Below are 18,826 nucleotides of genomic sequence, written 5' to 3' on the forward strand. Positions count from 1 at the left end.
TCCTTCTCTTCTGTGTTTGACAGTGTGATCAGTATATGTCTCGGAGTGGGTTTATTTGAATTTATTCTATTTGGAGTTCGCTGAGCATTTATGATTTGTGTATTTATGTTGTTTAGAAGATTTGGGAAGTTTTCCCCAACAGTTTCTTTGAATACTCTTCCTAGACCTTTACCCTTTTCTTCCCCTTCTGGGACACCAATGAGTCTTATATTTGGACGTTTCATATAATCTATCATATCCCTGAGGTCCATTTCGATTTTTTCAATTTTTTTCCCCATTCTTTCTTTTATGCTTTCATTTTCCATTCTGTCATCTTCCAGGTCACTGATTCGTTGTTCAACTTCCTCTAGTCTTGTACTATGAGTGTCCAGAATCTTTTTAATTTGGTCAACAGTTTCTTTAATTTCCATAAGATCATCCATTTTTTTATTTAGTCTTGCAGTGTCTTCTTTATGCTCTTCTAGAGTCTTCTTGATTTCCTTTATATCCCGTACTATGGTCTCATTGTTCATCTTTAGTTCTTTGAGTAGCTGCTCTAGGTGCTGTGTCTCTTCTGGTCTTTTGATTTGGGTGCTTGGGCTTGGGTTATCCATATCGTCTGGTTTTTTCATATGCTTTATAATTTTCTGTTGTTTTTGGCCTCGTGGCATTTGCTGAACTTGATAGGGTTCTTTTAGGGTTTGTAGACCTATTGAAGTCCTTATCTCTAATTTATCAGATCTACAGCTTCGTGGAGTACACTTTCTCTAACTAACCAGCAGGTGGCGTCCACGAGCCACCTGTTCTCCACAAGCCAGTTCTCCCCTGCTTAGCCTTTTTGGTGAGTGGGGGAGTGAGTCTTGTGGGGCCCAATTGGTGTACCAAGCTTGCGTGTGTAGTTGGTGTTGCCTGCCCTGTATGTGGGGCGTGTTTCTGGGCAGTCGGGGAGGGGGGGTGGCCCTAACAATCAAATCTCCCTGGTGATCCTAGAGTTTTAAAGCTGCTGCAATAGTCTAATCCTTCAGTTCTGTCCTGCCACAGTTTGTCTCTGCCACTGACCCACAAGTCCTTGGTATTGGCGTATGGCTCCTGAGACTTGCAAGTGGGCCCCTCTTCCAGGCTGTGCACCCCTGGTCCTCTGTTGAGGGATGACTGTGCTATGTCACAGGTGAGTGCCGTCCCCCCAGGGCAGTTCTGGGCTGCTGGGCTGTGTAGGGAGGCTCCCAGTCTGCTCAAATGATGGCTGAGTGGGGCTTTGTTAATTCACACTGCTCCACCTTCCCAACTCTGGGACAATCAGCTGAGGTTGCAGGGAAGGCTAATGTCCACACCCAGTTTTGTGGTGTGTGCCTGTTATTTGAAGCACTTCCGTCACACTGGGTTGTCTGGGGCAGCTCTGGGCTATGGGGCTGGCGATGGGCAGGAGTGTTTCCTGTCCACCAGGATGGTGGCTGTGAGCGGACACCCCCCTTTTCTTGGGAAGTTGTGGTGTTTAGTGAATTTTCTCAGCCACTGGATTATTGCCTTTTGTCTCAGAGCTCTCTTAGTTCTGCTCTTGACTTGACGTGCCCAAATTGAAAGTCTTTGAAGCTTTCTGTATTGGGCTTCTTAGAGTAATTGTTTTAGAAAAAGAAAAAAGGATTAAAAAAAAAAAGGGCCCTCCTCAGAGATCTAATGGGTTATTGAAATGCTAATAGACAAAGCAACCAGGGCCATTAAGGAAAGGTCCACAGGGCAGAGAGATCAGCTTTTCTTCGGGATTTGCATATGCGCCTCAAGGCCTGAGCTCCGCCCTTCCCCTTTCTGTGTTCACCAGAACTCCAAAAATCCTCTGCTTTTATTTTGGAGTTTTTCGTGTTGTTTTTTTTTTTTCTATGCCTGTCTCCTCTCTGCTGGGCTGGCTGCTCTCAGATTCTCTGGTGTCTGGTCTCAGTCTATCTATGGTTGGAGTTTGGATCAGTAGAATGAGTTTCCGATAAGGGCTGCCACTGCAGTTCTCCCTTCTCCTTCCCGGAGCTGACAGCCCCTCCTCCCATGGGACTGAGCCTGGCAGGGAGGGGCGCGGGTCCCCTGGCCACAAAAACTTACAGATTTCGCTGATCTCAGCAGTTCGACATTTTCATGAGTGTTGTATGAAGTATGCCCAAAGACAGATTGCTCTGTGGTGTCCAGTCCACGCAGTTCCTGGCTTTCTACCTACTTTCCTGGAGGAGTAACTAAAACATACAGCTCACCAGTCTGCCATCTTGCCCCGCCTCCCCTGTTTATTTTTAAAATACTTTCTTTGTGGTTATTCTGGGCTTTATATTGCACAATCCACATCTATAACCTACTAATTTGAAAAGATACCAACTTTGCTTCAGTAGCATTTACACATTTTTTGGGTTTTCATATTTTCATACTACTCCAAGCCATTGTCTCCCGTCTTTTCTTTTCAACCTGCAGAACTCCCTTTGGTAATTCTGGTAGAACAGGTCTTTTGTTGACGAACTTCTCACTTTCTGTTTATATGTGAATATTTTAAACTCTCCCACATTTTCAAAGGACATTTTTGCTGAATACAGAATTTTGGGTTGGCAGTTTTTCTCTTTCAGTACCTTAAATATATCATACCACTCTTCTTGCCTCCATGGTTTCTGATGAGAAATCGGCACATAGTCTTATTAAGGATCCCCTGTATGTGGCAAATCGCTTTTCTCTTGCTGCTTTCAGAATTGTCTCTCTTTGGCATTTGACATTCTGATTAGTGTCTGTTTCAGGGTAGGTCTATTAGGGTTATTCTGTTTGGAGTAGGTTATGCTTCTTGGACATGCATCTTTATGTCTTTCATAAGATTTGGGAATTTTTTGCCATTATTTATTCAGATATTCTTTCTGCCCCTTTTCCCTTCTCTTCTCCTTCTGGGACATCCATGACGCATATGTTTGTGTGCATCTTGCTGTCACTCAAATCCCTGAGACACTGCTCAAGTTTTTCTATTCTTTTCTCTATCTGTTCTTCTGACTTTATGATCTTGATTGTCCTATTTTCTAGTTCGCTGATTCTTCTGTCCAAATCTGCTGTTGTATGCCTCTAGTGTAATTTTAATCTACCATTGTGCCTTTCATCCCCATAATTCTGTTGTGTTTCTTTTTTTTAACTTTCAAATTCTTCTTTATGTTCACACATTGTCTTAATATCCTTTAGCTCTTTATGCATGTTTTCCTTCATCTCCCTGATTTGAATTAGGAGATTTGTTTGAACATCTTTGATTAGTTGTTCCAAATTCTTTATCTCTTCTGACTTTTTAATTTGTTCCTTTGGGCCATATCTTCCTGTTTCTTAATATGGCTTGTAATTTTTTGCTGATGTCTGGGCATCTGATTATCTTGATGAGTTAACTCTGAAGGTGAGTTTCTCCCTCTTGTCTAGGGTTTTATTGTTGATCAGCTCTGTGTCAGGGTTCCTCTTTGACTCTTGGTCCAACTTATTCTGGACTTTTAGAATAGCCTGAGTTTAACTGATCAGATTTTCTCAGTTCTCCTTCATCTAATTTTTGCCCAGGATATGTGGTTCAATTTTTAAAAGAGCACACTTTTTTGTGTAGTGGTTTCAACTCCAAGAGAAAGCTTCTTTTCCTCTGTTCCTTCTTCAGGAATCTTGATCTGTTCTGTTTGTTTTTGTGCAGAACTTTCTCCCCAACCTCTATGATTTGTTTATGTTCTCTTCCTCATTCAGTGCCCCAGTTTCCTTACACTTTTCAGTTCTGGGACCCTCCTGTCTTATACCAGTTTCAGTTTAGCGCTCCCCCCTTTTATTTCTCTGTGAGTCTTTTTTTCTGCCTCCAGTATCTCGCCCCAGGGAGCAAGATGGAGTCAATCCTGGAAGGTGGGTGTCTTGGTTTGCTAAAGCTACCAGAGTGCAGTATACCAGAAATGGATTGGCTTTTAACAATGGGGATTTAACTTACACTTTACAGTTCTAAAGCCATGAAAATATCCCAGTTAAGGCACCAACAGGATGATACCTGGACTCTGAAGACAGGCTGCTGGCATCCAGGGTTCCTCTGTCACATGGGAAGGCACAAGGCTGGCATCTGCTGGTCCTTTGCTCCCGGGTCTTGTTGCTTTCAGCTTCTGGTTCCGGTGGCCTCCTCTCTCAGCTTCTTTGGGTCCTCTCTTGGCATCTTTCTCTGAGCTCTCTGGGCTTCTTCTTTTATCCTCATAAAGGACTCCATTAAAGATTAAGACCCACCTTGAATGGGGTAGGTCACATCTCAAATTGAAATAACCTAATCAAAAGGTCCCACCCACAATAGGTCTGCACCTGCAGGAATGGATTAAAAAAACATGGCCTTTTCTGGGGTACATAACAGCTCCAAACTAGCACAATGGATCACTCTAGAAAAGCCCGTTTTGCATTTAGGTGATCCAGCCAACAGTTACTGGATTGGTGTACCACTTGGCAGTTGCTTTTTCTGTGGTCTTTCTTTTTTATCCCCCCCTGACATCCTTTTGTATGCAGCACTCCTCAGCTGCTGCCTTGGGTCCCTGCAGATTTGGATGCCTGTGCCTGGATATGCAGGGGCTCTAAATCACTGCTGTGAACTCCTCTATGGTCTGTTTCCCCAGTGGGAAGGACTCTGGCCACTGCCTCTAGGCAACTTCCAAGCTGCACAGGACTGAGTGTGGTGGAGGTAAGAGGATGGTCCAGGATGGAATTTTCCTACCTGATATTTCTGTCTTTCTTCAGCTCAGCATTTGAGGCATCCTTGTCCAGTTTCTGTCCTCCTCCCAAAGTTTAAGCAAGGGGGATTTGTCCTTTCATTCACTGAATCTCTGGGGAGGATTTTTTTAGGGGAAAATCCAATATTGTGTTTTTCATCCCCATACGTTCTGTTATGCTCCTTTTTAAGTTTTCTAATTCTTATTTTGTGCACACATAGTTGTCTTTCTATCCTTTAATTCTGTTTCCATATTTACTCTATTTTTATTCATGTTTTCCTTTGTCTCCTTGAATTGATTTAGGAGATTTGACCGAACATCATTGGTTAGTTGTCCCACTGGTATCACCCTCAGTACAATGGTGAATAGAAGTGATGAGAGCAGACCTCCTGCAATTGTTCGTGATCTGTGGTCAGCAGAATTTTAAAGGTGGCCCTCCCAAGATTCCCATCCCCTGGTAATTCAGATACTACAACAGGTAATGTCATGAAGGAATTTTGCAGAAGTAAATTTCCAATTCAGCTGTCCTTAAGACAGAAAGATTAATGTGGGCTTAATCTAATCACATGAGCCTTTTAAAAGCAGAGAGTTTTCTCCATTTGGTGGCTGGCAAAGTTAGAGAGATTCAAGGCAAGAGAAGGATTAGATTTGCTGTTTCTGGCTTTGTACATGGAAGGGCCTAGTGCAAGGACTGGAGAGTGGTCACAAGGAGCTGAGAGTAACACCTAGCAGACAGCCAAGAAGGAAATGGGGGCCGCAGTACTAAACTCCAAGAAACAGAATTCAGTAATCAACAAGAATGGAAATAGCTTTAGATGAGAATGTAGCCAGCCACCACCTTGATTTCAGAATTGTGACATCTTAAACAGAGAACCCAGCCATACCATCTTGAACTTCTGACTTACAGAACTGTGAAATAATAAATTGGTGTTGTTTTAAGAAGTAAGCTTGTGGTAATTTGTTATGAAACAACAGAAATCCAATACCTAATCTTAGGGAGAAAACTTTCACATTTTGACCATTAAGTGTGATGTTAGATGTAGGCTTTTCACAGATGTCCTTCATCAGGTTGAGGAAGTAAGTTCCCTTTTATTCTTAGCTTGCTGAGAATTTTTATTAGGAATGGATTTTGGAGTTCATCACATGCCTTTTCTGTGTCTGTTGATATGATCATATAGTTTTTCTCTTTTGGTCTGTTATTATGGTGAATTATGTTTTTTAAATGTTAAATCAACCTTGCTTTCCTGGGAGTAAATCACACTTGGTCATGAACTGTTATCCTTTCTATATATTACTTGATTTGATTTGCTAAAATTTTGTTAAGAATTTTTGCATTTGTGTAAATGAGAGATATTGGTCTGTGGTTTTCTCTCTTGTGGGGGTTTTGGTGTCAGTGTAATGCTGGCTGCATAGAATGAGTTAGGAAGAATTCCCTCTTCTTCACTTTTGTAGAAGATTTTGTATAGAATTTGTATTATTTCTTCATTAAATGTTTGGTAGAATTCACCAGTGAACGCATCTGGCCTTGGAGTTTCATTTGTAGAAAAGCTTTTTAACAAAAAATTCAATTACTTTAATCAATATGGGGCTACTCAGTTTTTTCTTGAGTGAGTTTTGGTAATTTGTCTTTCAAGGAATTTGTCCATGTCATCTAAGTTGTTGAATTTATTGGCATAAAGTTGTTCATAATATTACCTTAATGTCCTTTTTTTAAATAGAAGAAAACATTTCTGAAGCCTTTCTTTACAAAAGCTTTAAAAACAAATAATACCCTCTGTTTTGTTTAAAAAGGACCACCCAGTTACAGCATTGTAATATCATGAATAAAGAATGTACAGGGGAAACAAACCAATGTGGCTAACATTTGGAGATCTGCTAATATTACTGACTGAAGTGTAGATAACACACATCATAATTTGTAGCCCGTCATTTAATGGTAGAGCTAAAGAATACCAAAAAGTCGTCTCACACATGCTCTGGTCTGGTCACATATTCTGCATGGCTAAATATTTCACAGTCTCTTTTGTCAATATATATAAAATATATTGCAAAGATATACACAAAAAATAAACAAGCATTACATTCCTCAGGTAATTTTATCAGATATATTAGTATTTTGCTGTTTTGCACTAAATCTGTCAATTACTTACCTTTGTACCAATGATGAAAGCACAATTTTTGTTTTCTAATTTAATTTGATACAAAATACACCTAAAAATTTGCTGTCTTTGGACTTTAATGAAATTGATTTGTGGAATCAACAATCAAAAGCATCATAAGTATGGCTATAAATTTAAAAAAAAAATAAGGGTAAACAGTGATGGAAAAAAAAGAAGCAGATCAAAGGAAATGTGTTACCATAAAACAACTGCAGCTTCAACATCTTGGATACCAGTTTACTGGCAGATACTCAAAATCCAATCACAAGGGATTTTTTCCTGAAGGGTGTAAAGCTGGTTTGAAAAGTTCTTCAGTCATGGAGCAGCCTGCAAATGCCAATTAGAAACTGACAGACGCTAGATGTGCTTGAAAGATTAAACACTACATACAGAAACAGCAGTTAGTAAGCTCCTCAGTAGTTTCTTTTTTTTTTTTTTTTAAGTGTTAGTCTTGCTGAATCAACCGTTTGCACAATGTATGTGCCATATTCTATGGATCAGAAACAAGTAAATACTGTATAAAGTTGGCAGATGGTCATTTTTCCAACTAAAAGCAAGAAAAAACAAAATTTCTGATAAAACAGGATTTGAGTCAGAGTCATGCTCTAAAGTGCAAAATTGATGGGCTACAATCTCAAATAGCTAAAACTCCTGCAGAATGGAAGGGAGAGACATGAAACAGGGAAATAAATTATAGTCACTGCTAGTTAATTTAGGAAAGGGGAAAAACAAACCAACCCCAAGTAGGTAAAGTTTATCAAAATATTCAATATGATGTAGCTTTCCCCACTCTCACACATGCTTGGTAACAAGTATATTAAGTTAAGGCCAAATTTAATATGAGTGCTTTTCTATTTATTAAGATCCAAAATAGGAACGATCATATTTAGTATTGAAAAGCAGAAAAAAATGGGCTATGAAAGGGAAAAGAAAAGGTGTTGTCTGTTGTTCATGGGATCCAACTAGAGATAAAACCTATACACACCATGTGTGAAGCTCAAATAAAATAAAAATAAAAGGACTATTTCATGTCATGACTGCTTGTTGGCTTCCTCTTCATATGCATTCCCTGTGCCATTCTGTATGTAGGATGAACCAGAACCAAGGCCATACAAGTGACCACAATATTTGGCATCATCAATATGATCTTCAAACCTCATTACGCTCATTTTGAAAAAGGGCATTCCTGTAAGCAATGAATCAGATCCTGCCTGAGGTCATGGTCCTATCCGTTCCAGCTCTAACTGCTCAGCAAATTCCTGTAAACCACCTTTGAGATTTTTGCAGCTCTTCATGAGGTACTTCACATCATAAATGACAGGAAAAAACAACCAAAGGATCTCAAAGAAGTCAAGTTCTTCTTCAGGCAAGTTAGAGTTGGTCAGGATTTTGATTAAAAATAGCCAAAGTCAGAACCACTATGAAATGATAACCATTTGACCCCTTCACAGAGGACTACTCCAGATGTCATAAGAAGTTCTGCAAAGTACTGGGCCTCAATTCCTTCCTCTTCATGTTTTTTAAACTGGATACCAGATATTGTTAGTAACTCTGTAGAGTCCTGGGCATACGTGTCCTCCGTCGAATTTAATTTAAAATTGAACTGCCATGTTGAAGGTCCTGGAGGGTATTCTCCTTGCTCATTCATAAATGTCAGTCCTAGCTGAATTATCTTTAACAAGTCTACATTACACTGCAAGAGTTGGTACTGATAGTCAGCATTGCTCCTGAATTCTCCAATGGGCCTTGCAGCCGCACCTGGAAACTCGGTGTCTATAGCAACGTAATTATATTTTCAGATAACTTGACGAATTTTCTTCATCTCTTCATCCAGGTTGCAAACCCAAACTTCGCAAATTCTTTGGCTATGATCTACAGTTGCTGCTGGCATAGTGAGGGCACAAGGGAGTCTAGATGCCAAGCATCAAAATGTTATACTTGATTGGAGATTTGTTTCATAAAATAATTTATCCTTTATTTGTGTACTTGTGTCGCTGAGCTCGCGCTCCTCCTCTTCCTTCTCACAGTAGAGACAGCACCTGGTGGCGGCGGCAGCGCAGTAGCCGGTGCCCCGTAGACACCTCTCACCCAGCAAGGGGGAAGGGGGAGTCAGAGCTGCTTTGCACCGTGCTGCGCCTTCGCTTCCTTAATATCCTTTTAATGTAATCCCTCTCATCCTTATAATGTCTTTTCTCTTTTTTCCTGATCAGTCTAGCTAGAAGTTTATCAATTCTGTTGCTAGTTTTTGGTTTAATTGATTTTTCTTTTCTGTTTGATTGATTTTTGCTATCTTTAGTATTTTGCTTAGTCTGCTTACTTTGGGGTTTATTTGCTCTTTTATCCCCCTGGTTCTTTTGGTGAACTCTAAGATCATTGATTGGATGCCTGTCTTCTTTTCTAATCCAAACATTTTTGTATAAGCTTACCCTAAATACTGCTTTAGCTGCATCTCACAAATTTTGATATATTACGTTTTTATTTTCATTCAGTTCAATATGCTAATTTCCCTTTTGATTTCTTTGATCCATGGGTTATTTAGAGATGTGTAATTTAGTTTCCAAACATTTTGTGATTTTCAATGTATTTTTTTGGTATTGATTTCTAATTCATTTCCGTTGTGGTCAGAGAACATACTTTGTACAACTTGAATCCATTTGTATTGATTGAATTTGGTTTATGGCCTAGAATGTGGTCCATTTTGGTAAATATTCCGTGAACTCTTGAAAATAGTGTGTATTGTGCTGTTGTTATTGGGTGTCCTATAAACATCAAGGTGGACCCTTATTGAATTTCTGTCTCCTTGTTCTGTAAATTATTGAGAAAGAGGTATTAAAATCTCTAATTGCAATTGTGGATTTATCCATTTTTTCTTGCAGTTATATCAGTTTTTGTTTTTGTATTTTAAAGCTCTGTTATGTACTTTAAAGGTTTAAAATTATGTCTTCTTAAAATATTTAAATCCATAACTTGAATTTAGCAATCACGGGGAACTTCTTTTTCATTTTTAATTACATTTTTCTTTGATAAAAGGCTCATTTTGAAATGAAGATGAAAATGTATTAATCTTACTTGAATGTGAGGAAATAATTTATACAATATGAGGCAAGTATGTACAGCAAAAATGTGGGAAGTAGTAGCTTAATGAGATTGTGTGTATAATTTATGCTTTTCTAAGCCTGCCAGCCTATTTGGCTTTGAACAGTGCTATCCTAGCAGCCATTCATTAGTATGCCTCAGCCCACAGCTATCTTTTAGGAAGTTTGGTGTTCACGGTGAAAGGAATGTTGACTTTGAAATTATGCATTTATATTAATGTAACTATAAAATACCAATGGGAATAGTAATTTTTAAATGAACTTTCTAAGTATTGAGAGACAAACTACTAAATTAATAAATTATATAGTAATGTGGCTGTTTTCTCTAGAAGGCATTTCACAATGAATTTATGTTACTTGACTTTTCTTGGTGAACATTTGAACTAAGACAGTGACTGGGATTGGTGATCTAGCTAAGTATTTTGAAACACACTGGTTTGGTGTTTACAGGGAAATAAAATATGATTTTTTTCCTACTCATTCCATCTTCCCTGTAGTCTGTGTTTGGAGTTAATCATAAAAAAAAAAAAAAAAAAAAAAAACATTCCCTGAAAGAAAACATCCATTTATAGTTTTGTTTTGTATTCATGTTGATATTTCAATCGTATTTATTGCACTATGAGGTTGATTCATTATACTAGATAAGACCTAAACAAAACATTTTCTATTTAACTAATGCTGTTTACATAATTTTGAAAATGTATATGTATGTACCTAAGTGGTATTAAATTAATGAGCCTGGCAAACCATTAATTTATAACGTAAGTGTTCTAAAAAGTGGAGAAATGAAGAACTCACCATTCTGTGTAATAGGGTAGTTAGGCTCCACTTTTGTTTGAATTATCCTATAGAGATCCAAAATTAAAAATTAAATTTTTCTTTTCATAAAATTAAAAAAAAAAAAAAAAAAAAAAAAAAAAATTATGTCTTCTTGATGAATTGACTCCTGTATCATTATGAAATGATACTCTTACCCTGGTTACAATCTTCACTCTGAAATCTTTGTCCAATATTAATATAGCCACTTCAGTATTATTTTGATTACTGTTAGCATTTTATATCTTTTTCCATTATTTTATTTTATTTTTTAAAGTGTTTATTTGGAAATAATTTCAAACTTACGAGAGAGTAAGCAAAAATTAAACAAAAATAATACAGAGAGCTCCAACATATCCCCTTCCCAGATACCTAGATTTACCACCTTGTAACATATTGCCATATTTGTTACATCATTCTTTCAACTTATTTTCTAAACCACTGAGAATAGGTTGCATATATCATGGTCCTTTACCCCGTAATATTCCCATATATGTTTCCTAAGAACAAGGATATTCACTTATGTACCACATTAAGTACAGTTATCAACTTCAAGAAACTTAACATTAATATAAAGCATACAGTCTATATTCCAATTTTTCTAGTTGTCCAATAATGTCCTTTTGGGCATTTTCTCCTCCATTATTTGATTCATTCCAAGATCATGTATTGCATTTAGTTGGCATTGTCTTTTTAGTCTCTTCTTTTGTTACATTGTGGTAACATATATACAAAATAAAACTTCCCATCTCAGCCACTTCCACGCATACAATTCAGTGGCATTAATTACATTCACAGTTTTGTGCTGCCCTCACTGTCATTCATTACCAAAACTTTCCCATTACCCCAAACAGAAACCCTGTACCCGGTATGCATTAAATCCCCATTCTCTCTCCTTCCCCCACCTCCCCACCCCTTGCTCCTGGTAACCTGTACTCTACTTTCTGTCTCTATGAATGTATCATGAGTAATGCTGCTATAAACATTGGTGTACAAATATTTGAGTCCCTGTTTTCAATTTTTGGGTATATATCTAGAAATGGATTAAACAGTCTTAGTTGAAAAATGTCAGTTAATGTAAGGTACTTAGGGCCGGTAGATACAAGGGAATGCATCTCAGCTCATGATAGGATCTGAGATTTAAGAACCAAGAATAAATCTTTTCATATATTTAGTGTTATGAACATCCTTCCAATTTAGGAGTTCCTTCCAAAATATTCCTGACATCTAGGTTTTTGTTTAAAACTTTTAAAAACCTTGTAAGGTACTCCATGCCTTGTTGTATATGTAGTTCTTTCTTTTACTGAGCTGAAATGTGCTAAGGGGAGAGTAATAGAAAATGAAGACAGATAATGGGAGACCAGATGTAAGTGTAGGGCTTTGTAAGCCATTGTAAGGACCTCAGCTTTCACTCGGTAAGATAGGAAGCCACTATGAGCAGGCAAGTGACCTGATCTTACATTTTAGAGCAGGACTCAGTAAAGTTTTTCTGTATAGGGCAAGATAGTAGATATTTTTGGCTTTGTGGATTACTCTGTGTTGTAGTGACTCAGTCTGATATTGTAATGAGAAATCAGCCAAAGACAAAACATAAATGAATTGGCATGGTCATGTTCCGATAAAAATTGATATACAGGAACAGGCAGCCGGCCAAATTTGGTTCCTGGGCTAGTTTGCCTACCCCAGTTTTACACGGAATACGTGGGCTGCCGTATTGAGAATAGACTCTAGGGGGCACAAGTGGAGGTAAGGAAACCAGGTAAGAAGCTATAAAAATAGTCTACATAAGAGATCATGGCATAGATCAGGGCAGATACCGTTTAAAGCCATGGAACTAGATGAAGACATCTAGGAAGTGAGTATACAGACGAGAAAAGATGTCCTAGGACTGAGCCTTGGAGCAGTCTGACATTTAGAGGTCAGGAAGATAACCAGCAAAAGATACTGAGAAGGAACAACCAGCGAGGTATGAGGAAAACCAAGAGAGAATGATATTGCACAGCAAAAAGCTTTTTCAAGAAGGAAAGAGTAATCGTGTTAGATGCTACTGTTAAGTCAAGAGAGATGAAGGCTGAGAAGTGAGCATTGCATTTGGCAAGGTGAAGATCATTGATAACCTTGACAAGAATGCTTTCATTGAAGTCATGGAACAAATGCTTCCTTGGAGTGGGCTTGAGAGAATGGGAGGAGAGGAACACAGAGACAAGGGGTATAGACAAACCTTAAGTAATCTTGCTGTAAAGGGGAGCAGAGAAATGAGAAGGTGGCTGGAGAAGAATTGGAGTTTAGGGAGGAATTTTTTCAACATGAGTAATAATTACAGCATATTTTTGTACATAGTGAACAAGTCAAAGTCTCTGCCCTCTTGATCTTACATTTTATTAGAAGGTGGTTAGGCAGGGAGATAAACAATAATAAAAAACAAATCAAATAAATATATTCAACTAGCCACTAGATATAGCCACTCAGCTATCATATGGACAGTTCACATTTAATATATTAAAAATATCATTTCTCTCCTCCCCTCCCCCTACTCTTAATATGTCACACACACCCCTACCATATTCCTCTGTTCCTCTTCCTTGTTTTCATATCTTAAAAAATGCCACCACTGTCCATGTAGTCATTCAGGGCAGAGTCCTTTCCCTTACTTCCCACAAACACTCTGTCCTCAGACTCAGGCATGTTTTATTTTACTTCCCAATCCTCAAGTCTGTTTCCTCCTTGCCATTTCTACCATACTACTTTCATTCAGTTCACCGTCATTTCTTATCTGGATTTCTACTACAACCTCCAAACTGGAGTCTCTACCTTCATCCTTTTCCCCATTTAATCCATCCTACACAATGCAGCCAGAGTCATCTTTTAAAAATGCAACCTGAGAGTTTTAAGGAACTTGCTCAAGACCACAGAGTTAGTTAAATGTGGAGCCAAGATTTGAATCAAGGCCTTTCTGAATTTAGAGTCTGCTGTTTCCTTAGGCCATGTTCCTGTGTAGGAGGTAGGAAGGAAATGGAGCATCCCTAGGTAAGTAGGATATGAACATTATCAGATATGCATATTTGTATGTATTGACAGCTCATCAACGTGTCTTATGTTGGTTTGATTGTTTGTAGGTGCACAGGTTTCATATTCCAGAAAGTTGGAAAGTTGGCTGCAACAGCTGTGGGAGGTGGATTTTTTCTCCTTCAGGTCTGTATGTGAAATGTTCCTATGTGTTGGGGAATTCTAAGTTGCTTGTTAAAGAATATGGTGTGGGAAGTTGAACTCCTGGGTATATTATACTGGAATGGCCTTTGCTTGTTTTTATGTACTTTTTTATATGCCCATGACCATTTGAGTAAAATTTCATCACTTACTAGTCACATTTTATTTCCTTATATATAAAATGGGGACAGAAGTACATATTCCTTTTCATAGCTCCCTTTACAGGATTTTTAAGACTATTTGAAATATTAAGCAAATGTGTTTTTAAGAATATATAAGGCATGATGCAAGTGCCATGTGATATGACTTATTCTCGTATACTAACATGTCTACCTTTTAAACATAGGAAAAACAATCCCAGAACAGTCAATGAGAAATGTGGGTTAAATGATAGTAAAACTAGGTGTACTTTCCTTTCTCTTTGGCCCAGAGTTTATTTCACAACCTTTGAGATGCTCTAGGAGAGACTAACAAGCAAAGCTTGAAAAGGAAAACTGGAGTGTTTCTTCAAAAATAAAAGAAAAATGACATTTGATTGTATCAGGCACACATTTCTAAATCCTATAACATTGGTTTTGGAATCCCTTGAGAGTTTTAAAATATACTGATGGTTGGGTCCTTCCCCCAGACATTTTGATTTAATTGGTAGAAGGTGTGGCTTGTGCACTGGAATATTTTTTAACTCTATAGGTAATTCTGATGTGCAACAGAGTTTGGGAACTGTTGTTTTAAAGAACCCTAACTTGCTGAGGTGTAGAAAAGTCTCTGAATTCATAGCCCTTTTGTTTCCATCCACCATTAGCATTTTTCATTTTGGTAAGGTAAGTTCTACATTAATATCTAGATTGGAATGAGTTTCCCAGATAGATAGGATGAAAATTAAATGTGCGGAGGAAGGAGGCTAGTGATTGGCTGGAATTCAGTTGGGAGATGGGTACCCCAGATGATACGCAACTGACTTGGGCTTGGGGGTGACAGGTCAGAGCAAGGCAATAAAGATAGTAATTGCTACATAACAAATCACCCCAAACCCTAATGGTTTAAAATAACAATCACTTTATTATCTCTCATGGTTTCTGTGGGTCAAGCATTTGGGGGCCTTAAAGTAGGCATTTCCTTCCTCCCCCTCTCCCTAGTCTCAGGGCTCCGCCACATGGACTCTGCATAACTTCTTCCTTTCAAGGCTTCTTTACAGCCTGGGGGCCTTAGGGCTCCAACTTGAGTATTCCAGAAACAAGGTGAAAGGTGCATCTTTTCTGCCCTAGCCTTGGCAGTCATGCAGCATCACTTTTGCAAATTACCAGCCCCCATCCCACCCCACCCCACCCCAGATTCAATATGTATGTTGCTGGCTCCCTCCTCGTGGTCTTTTCAGGGGCTGGCTCTATTACTTGACAGGTCAGACCCAGACCCCTTGCAAGGCGAGGCTTCCTCACATGCCTTTCTCCTGAATTGCAGTAATGTTTCCTTCCTCTTAGCTTCAGGCTTAAGGGTGGTGACAGCTGTGCTGATGCTAGACCCACATTCCTGCTCTGTCCCTTGTGCCAAATGTCATAAATATCTTAATATCTCTTTGAAATGTCTTACTCTGAGTGTGTTCTCTGTTTCTTTTTGGGACCCTGACTGATGGGTGTAATTGGTACTAGAATTATCTGCAGGAAAGAGCCTCAATATGGGATTCTGGTATTACGGGGTTATATATGCATCCTTGCTAGGGAAAGAGGGATATTAGTAGTCTGTGACATGCAGGAGCACTGTGATTACTCATATCTGTCACCAAAACGTTGGGAAATCAGGGGTTTAGCTTGACATAGGGATCCAGTTTAATTATTTTCCATACTGATAATTTTCCCAGCAGATTTGTTGAATAATTCTTTCTTTTCCCAATGATATGTGGTGTTGCCTTTATCGTGTACTAAACTCCACATATGTATGGACCTGATTCGAGTTTCTCTATTCTGTTCCAATGGTCAACTTTTTATCTTTATGACAGTATTTTTATAATGAGCCTTTATATTTGTAAGGCAAGTTCCTCCACTTTACTCTTCAGGAGTGTCATGGCTATTTTTGTACTCTTGCTCATCCATCCAAATTTTAGAATAAGCTTGTCAATTGCTTTTTTTTTTTTTTTAACATTTTACTATATTTGCTTTATGACCTCCCTTTTTTATTTTTTATTTTTACATACACACATTCCCTCCTTTCCCCTTCTCTCCATCCTTGGCAACTGGTTTTGAAAATCCTTTTGAAGTTTTTATTGGAATTGCATTGAAACCATTTAAATAAATTGAGGAAGAATTAATATCGTTTTTGATTATAAGTCATCTATCTGTGAACATAGGTTATCTCCATTTATTTAGGTCTTTTTTAGTGTCTTGGCTTTTATTATTTTCTGTATATAGATTTTGTACTTCTGTTGTTCGATTTTATTCCTAGATACTTTATAGCTTTAATTGCAATTGTGGATGATACAATTTTTTAAAACTACATGTTTTAACTCATGCTGGTCTGCAGAAGTACAATTGATATTTTATGTTGCTCTTGTTGCCAGCCCCCTCACTAAAGCCTCTTATTTCTAATAATTTGTCTAGGATTCTTTTGCATTTTTATCTGTAAAACCATACCATCTGTGAACAGTGACATTTTCCTTTTCAATCTTTGTTAATTAATTTTTTTATTTAAAAACTCTAGTAGAATGTTGACTAGAAGCAATAATAGACACCATATTTGTTTTGTTCTTGATTTTAAATTTCCCCATTAAGAAGAATGACTGCTGAATGAGTTTTTGGTAAAACAAACGAAAAACCCTTTATCAGGTACAGAAAGTTAACTAGTATTTTGTTTGATTACTTGCAACCAAAGATTTATGAAAATATTTCCGATTAAATCATTAAAAAAAAAACCAGGAAGCTTTTGATTATTCCCTTTTAAACCAAATTGGCATAACTGCTCTCAACATGCTTAAGAGTATTCCACACAACTTGTGCAGAATTTAGGTTTATTGATTTCCACCATACTGACTTTCAAAATGGTATGAAGCTGACTGCAAGAAAGGGAATCAGTGATTTTTAAGTTCAAATTAAGCTAATGGTGAAAGGACATCACCTCTGGCTTCAGTCACCACATTGCCTTAGATTGGATATAGATTTTTAAAAAAAAAAACAAAGTTCCAGAACTCTGAAATCCAGGAATGCTGCAGGCCTCTCCCAACAATGTCCTTTCCTTTGGGTCAGTCTCCTGGGCCTGAAATGAAAGAGCTTTCAAAAATACTGCCATTTTCTCAGCACTGTGTCTTTGAGTGCATCCACATAACTGAGTTGGAATCCCATACACCCATACTAAGAGGCTTCATGGGGCCCAACTGAAACGTCATCAGGTGATAGTCTTGATGACTACCATAGGTTCACTTGACCATATTTTTTAATGGAACCCATGGGCAATTTCTCAGTCTACTCTTTCATGCCAATCCATGGCTGGTCTTGTTCTAGCTTAAAGGTGAGTCTCTTTTCCTCTGGATTTATTGTACATGTCAGGTAAGGATACTGTTGGTAGGTGCTCCTGAGCACTCTTAGCAGACAGCATCATGTCTTCAGGTTTTCCTTTATTCAACACCTTCCTGTGTTGTTTCTGTCTGCAGAGAGGCTTCTTTTTGTTCTCTTCAGCCTCTGTGTCCTGCTGCGCAGCATCTTTGGGCATGTTTACCACCAAGGCATTGCTCACCGTGGAGCCAACAACCCTGCTAGTCACGTTTATTTCTCTCAGTGTCTTATCCTCAGGGATGAGCCCCTTTATACATGACAGCAGCTGCCCCAATTTATATTCCCACCAACAATGTACAAGGGTTCCTATTTCTTTGCATCCTTGCCAACAATTGATAATTATTGTGGTTTTAAATTTGCATTCTCCTAATGGGTATTGTGCCAGTTACCAATGTATTGCCTCTGAGCTTCGTATTGGACTTTCAGTACCTGTTCTGCTTCAATGGATGGACCCTAGCATTCCTTCTTTACAGAGAGCATGATGTTAAGCTTTGTTGGTAGAGGGCACTGGAGAGACCCTGTAGAAGGAAAGGGCTTCTTTTCCTCCTTCTGGTATTTGGGTTTGCTTTTACTTGGTCCTGCGGTGCCGTCTGTTAGTGCTGCCAATGGGAAGGGGGACACTTGGCCTTAGCCATGCACTTAGATTAAGAAGTCCCTTAGCCATCTTGCAGTCCTGGCCTGGGCCTGGTGACCACCTGCCTGCCACCCTTGCAGTATGGAGACTGTGCACTCCAGGTCTCTTCAAGTTACAGCAGTACCTCATATCCCCGCCTCACCACCAGCCTTGACTTGCCTGTGCCAACGTCAGTTCACCTGCAGCCCTCCTGATGCGTACACTGCGGGCTCCACCTTTTCCACGTGCAGTGGTGCCCTGCCTGGCAACTGTGTACCAGCTCTGGCCCAGGCACCCCAGTGAACTTTTTCACCACCATCCAGTAGACTGAACTTGCACATTCTACAAGAAGGCCTGAACACAGCCTGATGGAGGAGCCCCCATCAAGTGTGGCTTTCCTTGGGTATTTGTCCTCAGTCCTAAGGTAGAGTTCTCTTACATTGTTTGGTTATTTACCTAACATAATTTTATTCTTTCTGTATATTAAACGTCCCCTGTTGAAATTATTGTGTAGATTCTGTTTCCCAATTGGAAATGTATCAAACAGTTCAGCCTAATAATATGAGCACATGAAACAGTATTCCATGTAGCCTGTTGAGTGACATGTCTGTTCAGATCTTTTGCCCATGTTGTAATTGGATTGTTTGTTTTCTTATTGTTGAGTTTTGAGGGTCCTTTTGTATATTTTGCTTACAAGTCCTTGTGATTTATTAAG

General features: G+C 38.7%; 1 protein-coding gene and 2 pseudogenes across 1 annotated transcript in view; 1 reads left to right on the forward strand and 2 right to left on the reverse strand.

Moving 5' to 3' along the window:
- FUNDC2 (FUN14 domain containing 2) overlaps positions 1-18,826 on the forward strand; it is a 57,963-nt gene that overhangs the window by 30,708 nt on the left and 8,429 nt on the right. The window contains exon 3 of the mRNA XM_037822039.1: positions 13,869-13,944. Within this exon, the coding sequence (XP_037677967.1) occupies positions 13,869-13,944 (76 nt within the window). The remainder of the gene's footprint in view (positions 1-13,868; positions 13,945-18,826) is intronic.
- On the reverse strand, positions 7,873-8,732 carry LOC119523282 (annotated as a pseudogene).
- Positions 17,220-18,452, reverse strand: LOC119523279 (annotated as a pseudogene).

This window comes from Choloepus didactylus, chromosome X, assembly GCF_015220235.1.
Source record: "Choloepus didactylus isolate mChoDid1 chromosome X, mChoDid1.pri, whole genome shotgun sequence".
Lineage (NCBI taxonomy): Eukaryota > Metazoa > Chordata > Mammalia > Pilosa > Megalonychidae > Choloepus > Choloepus didactylus.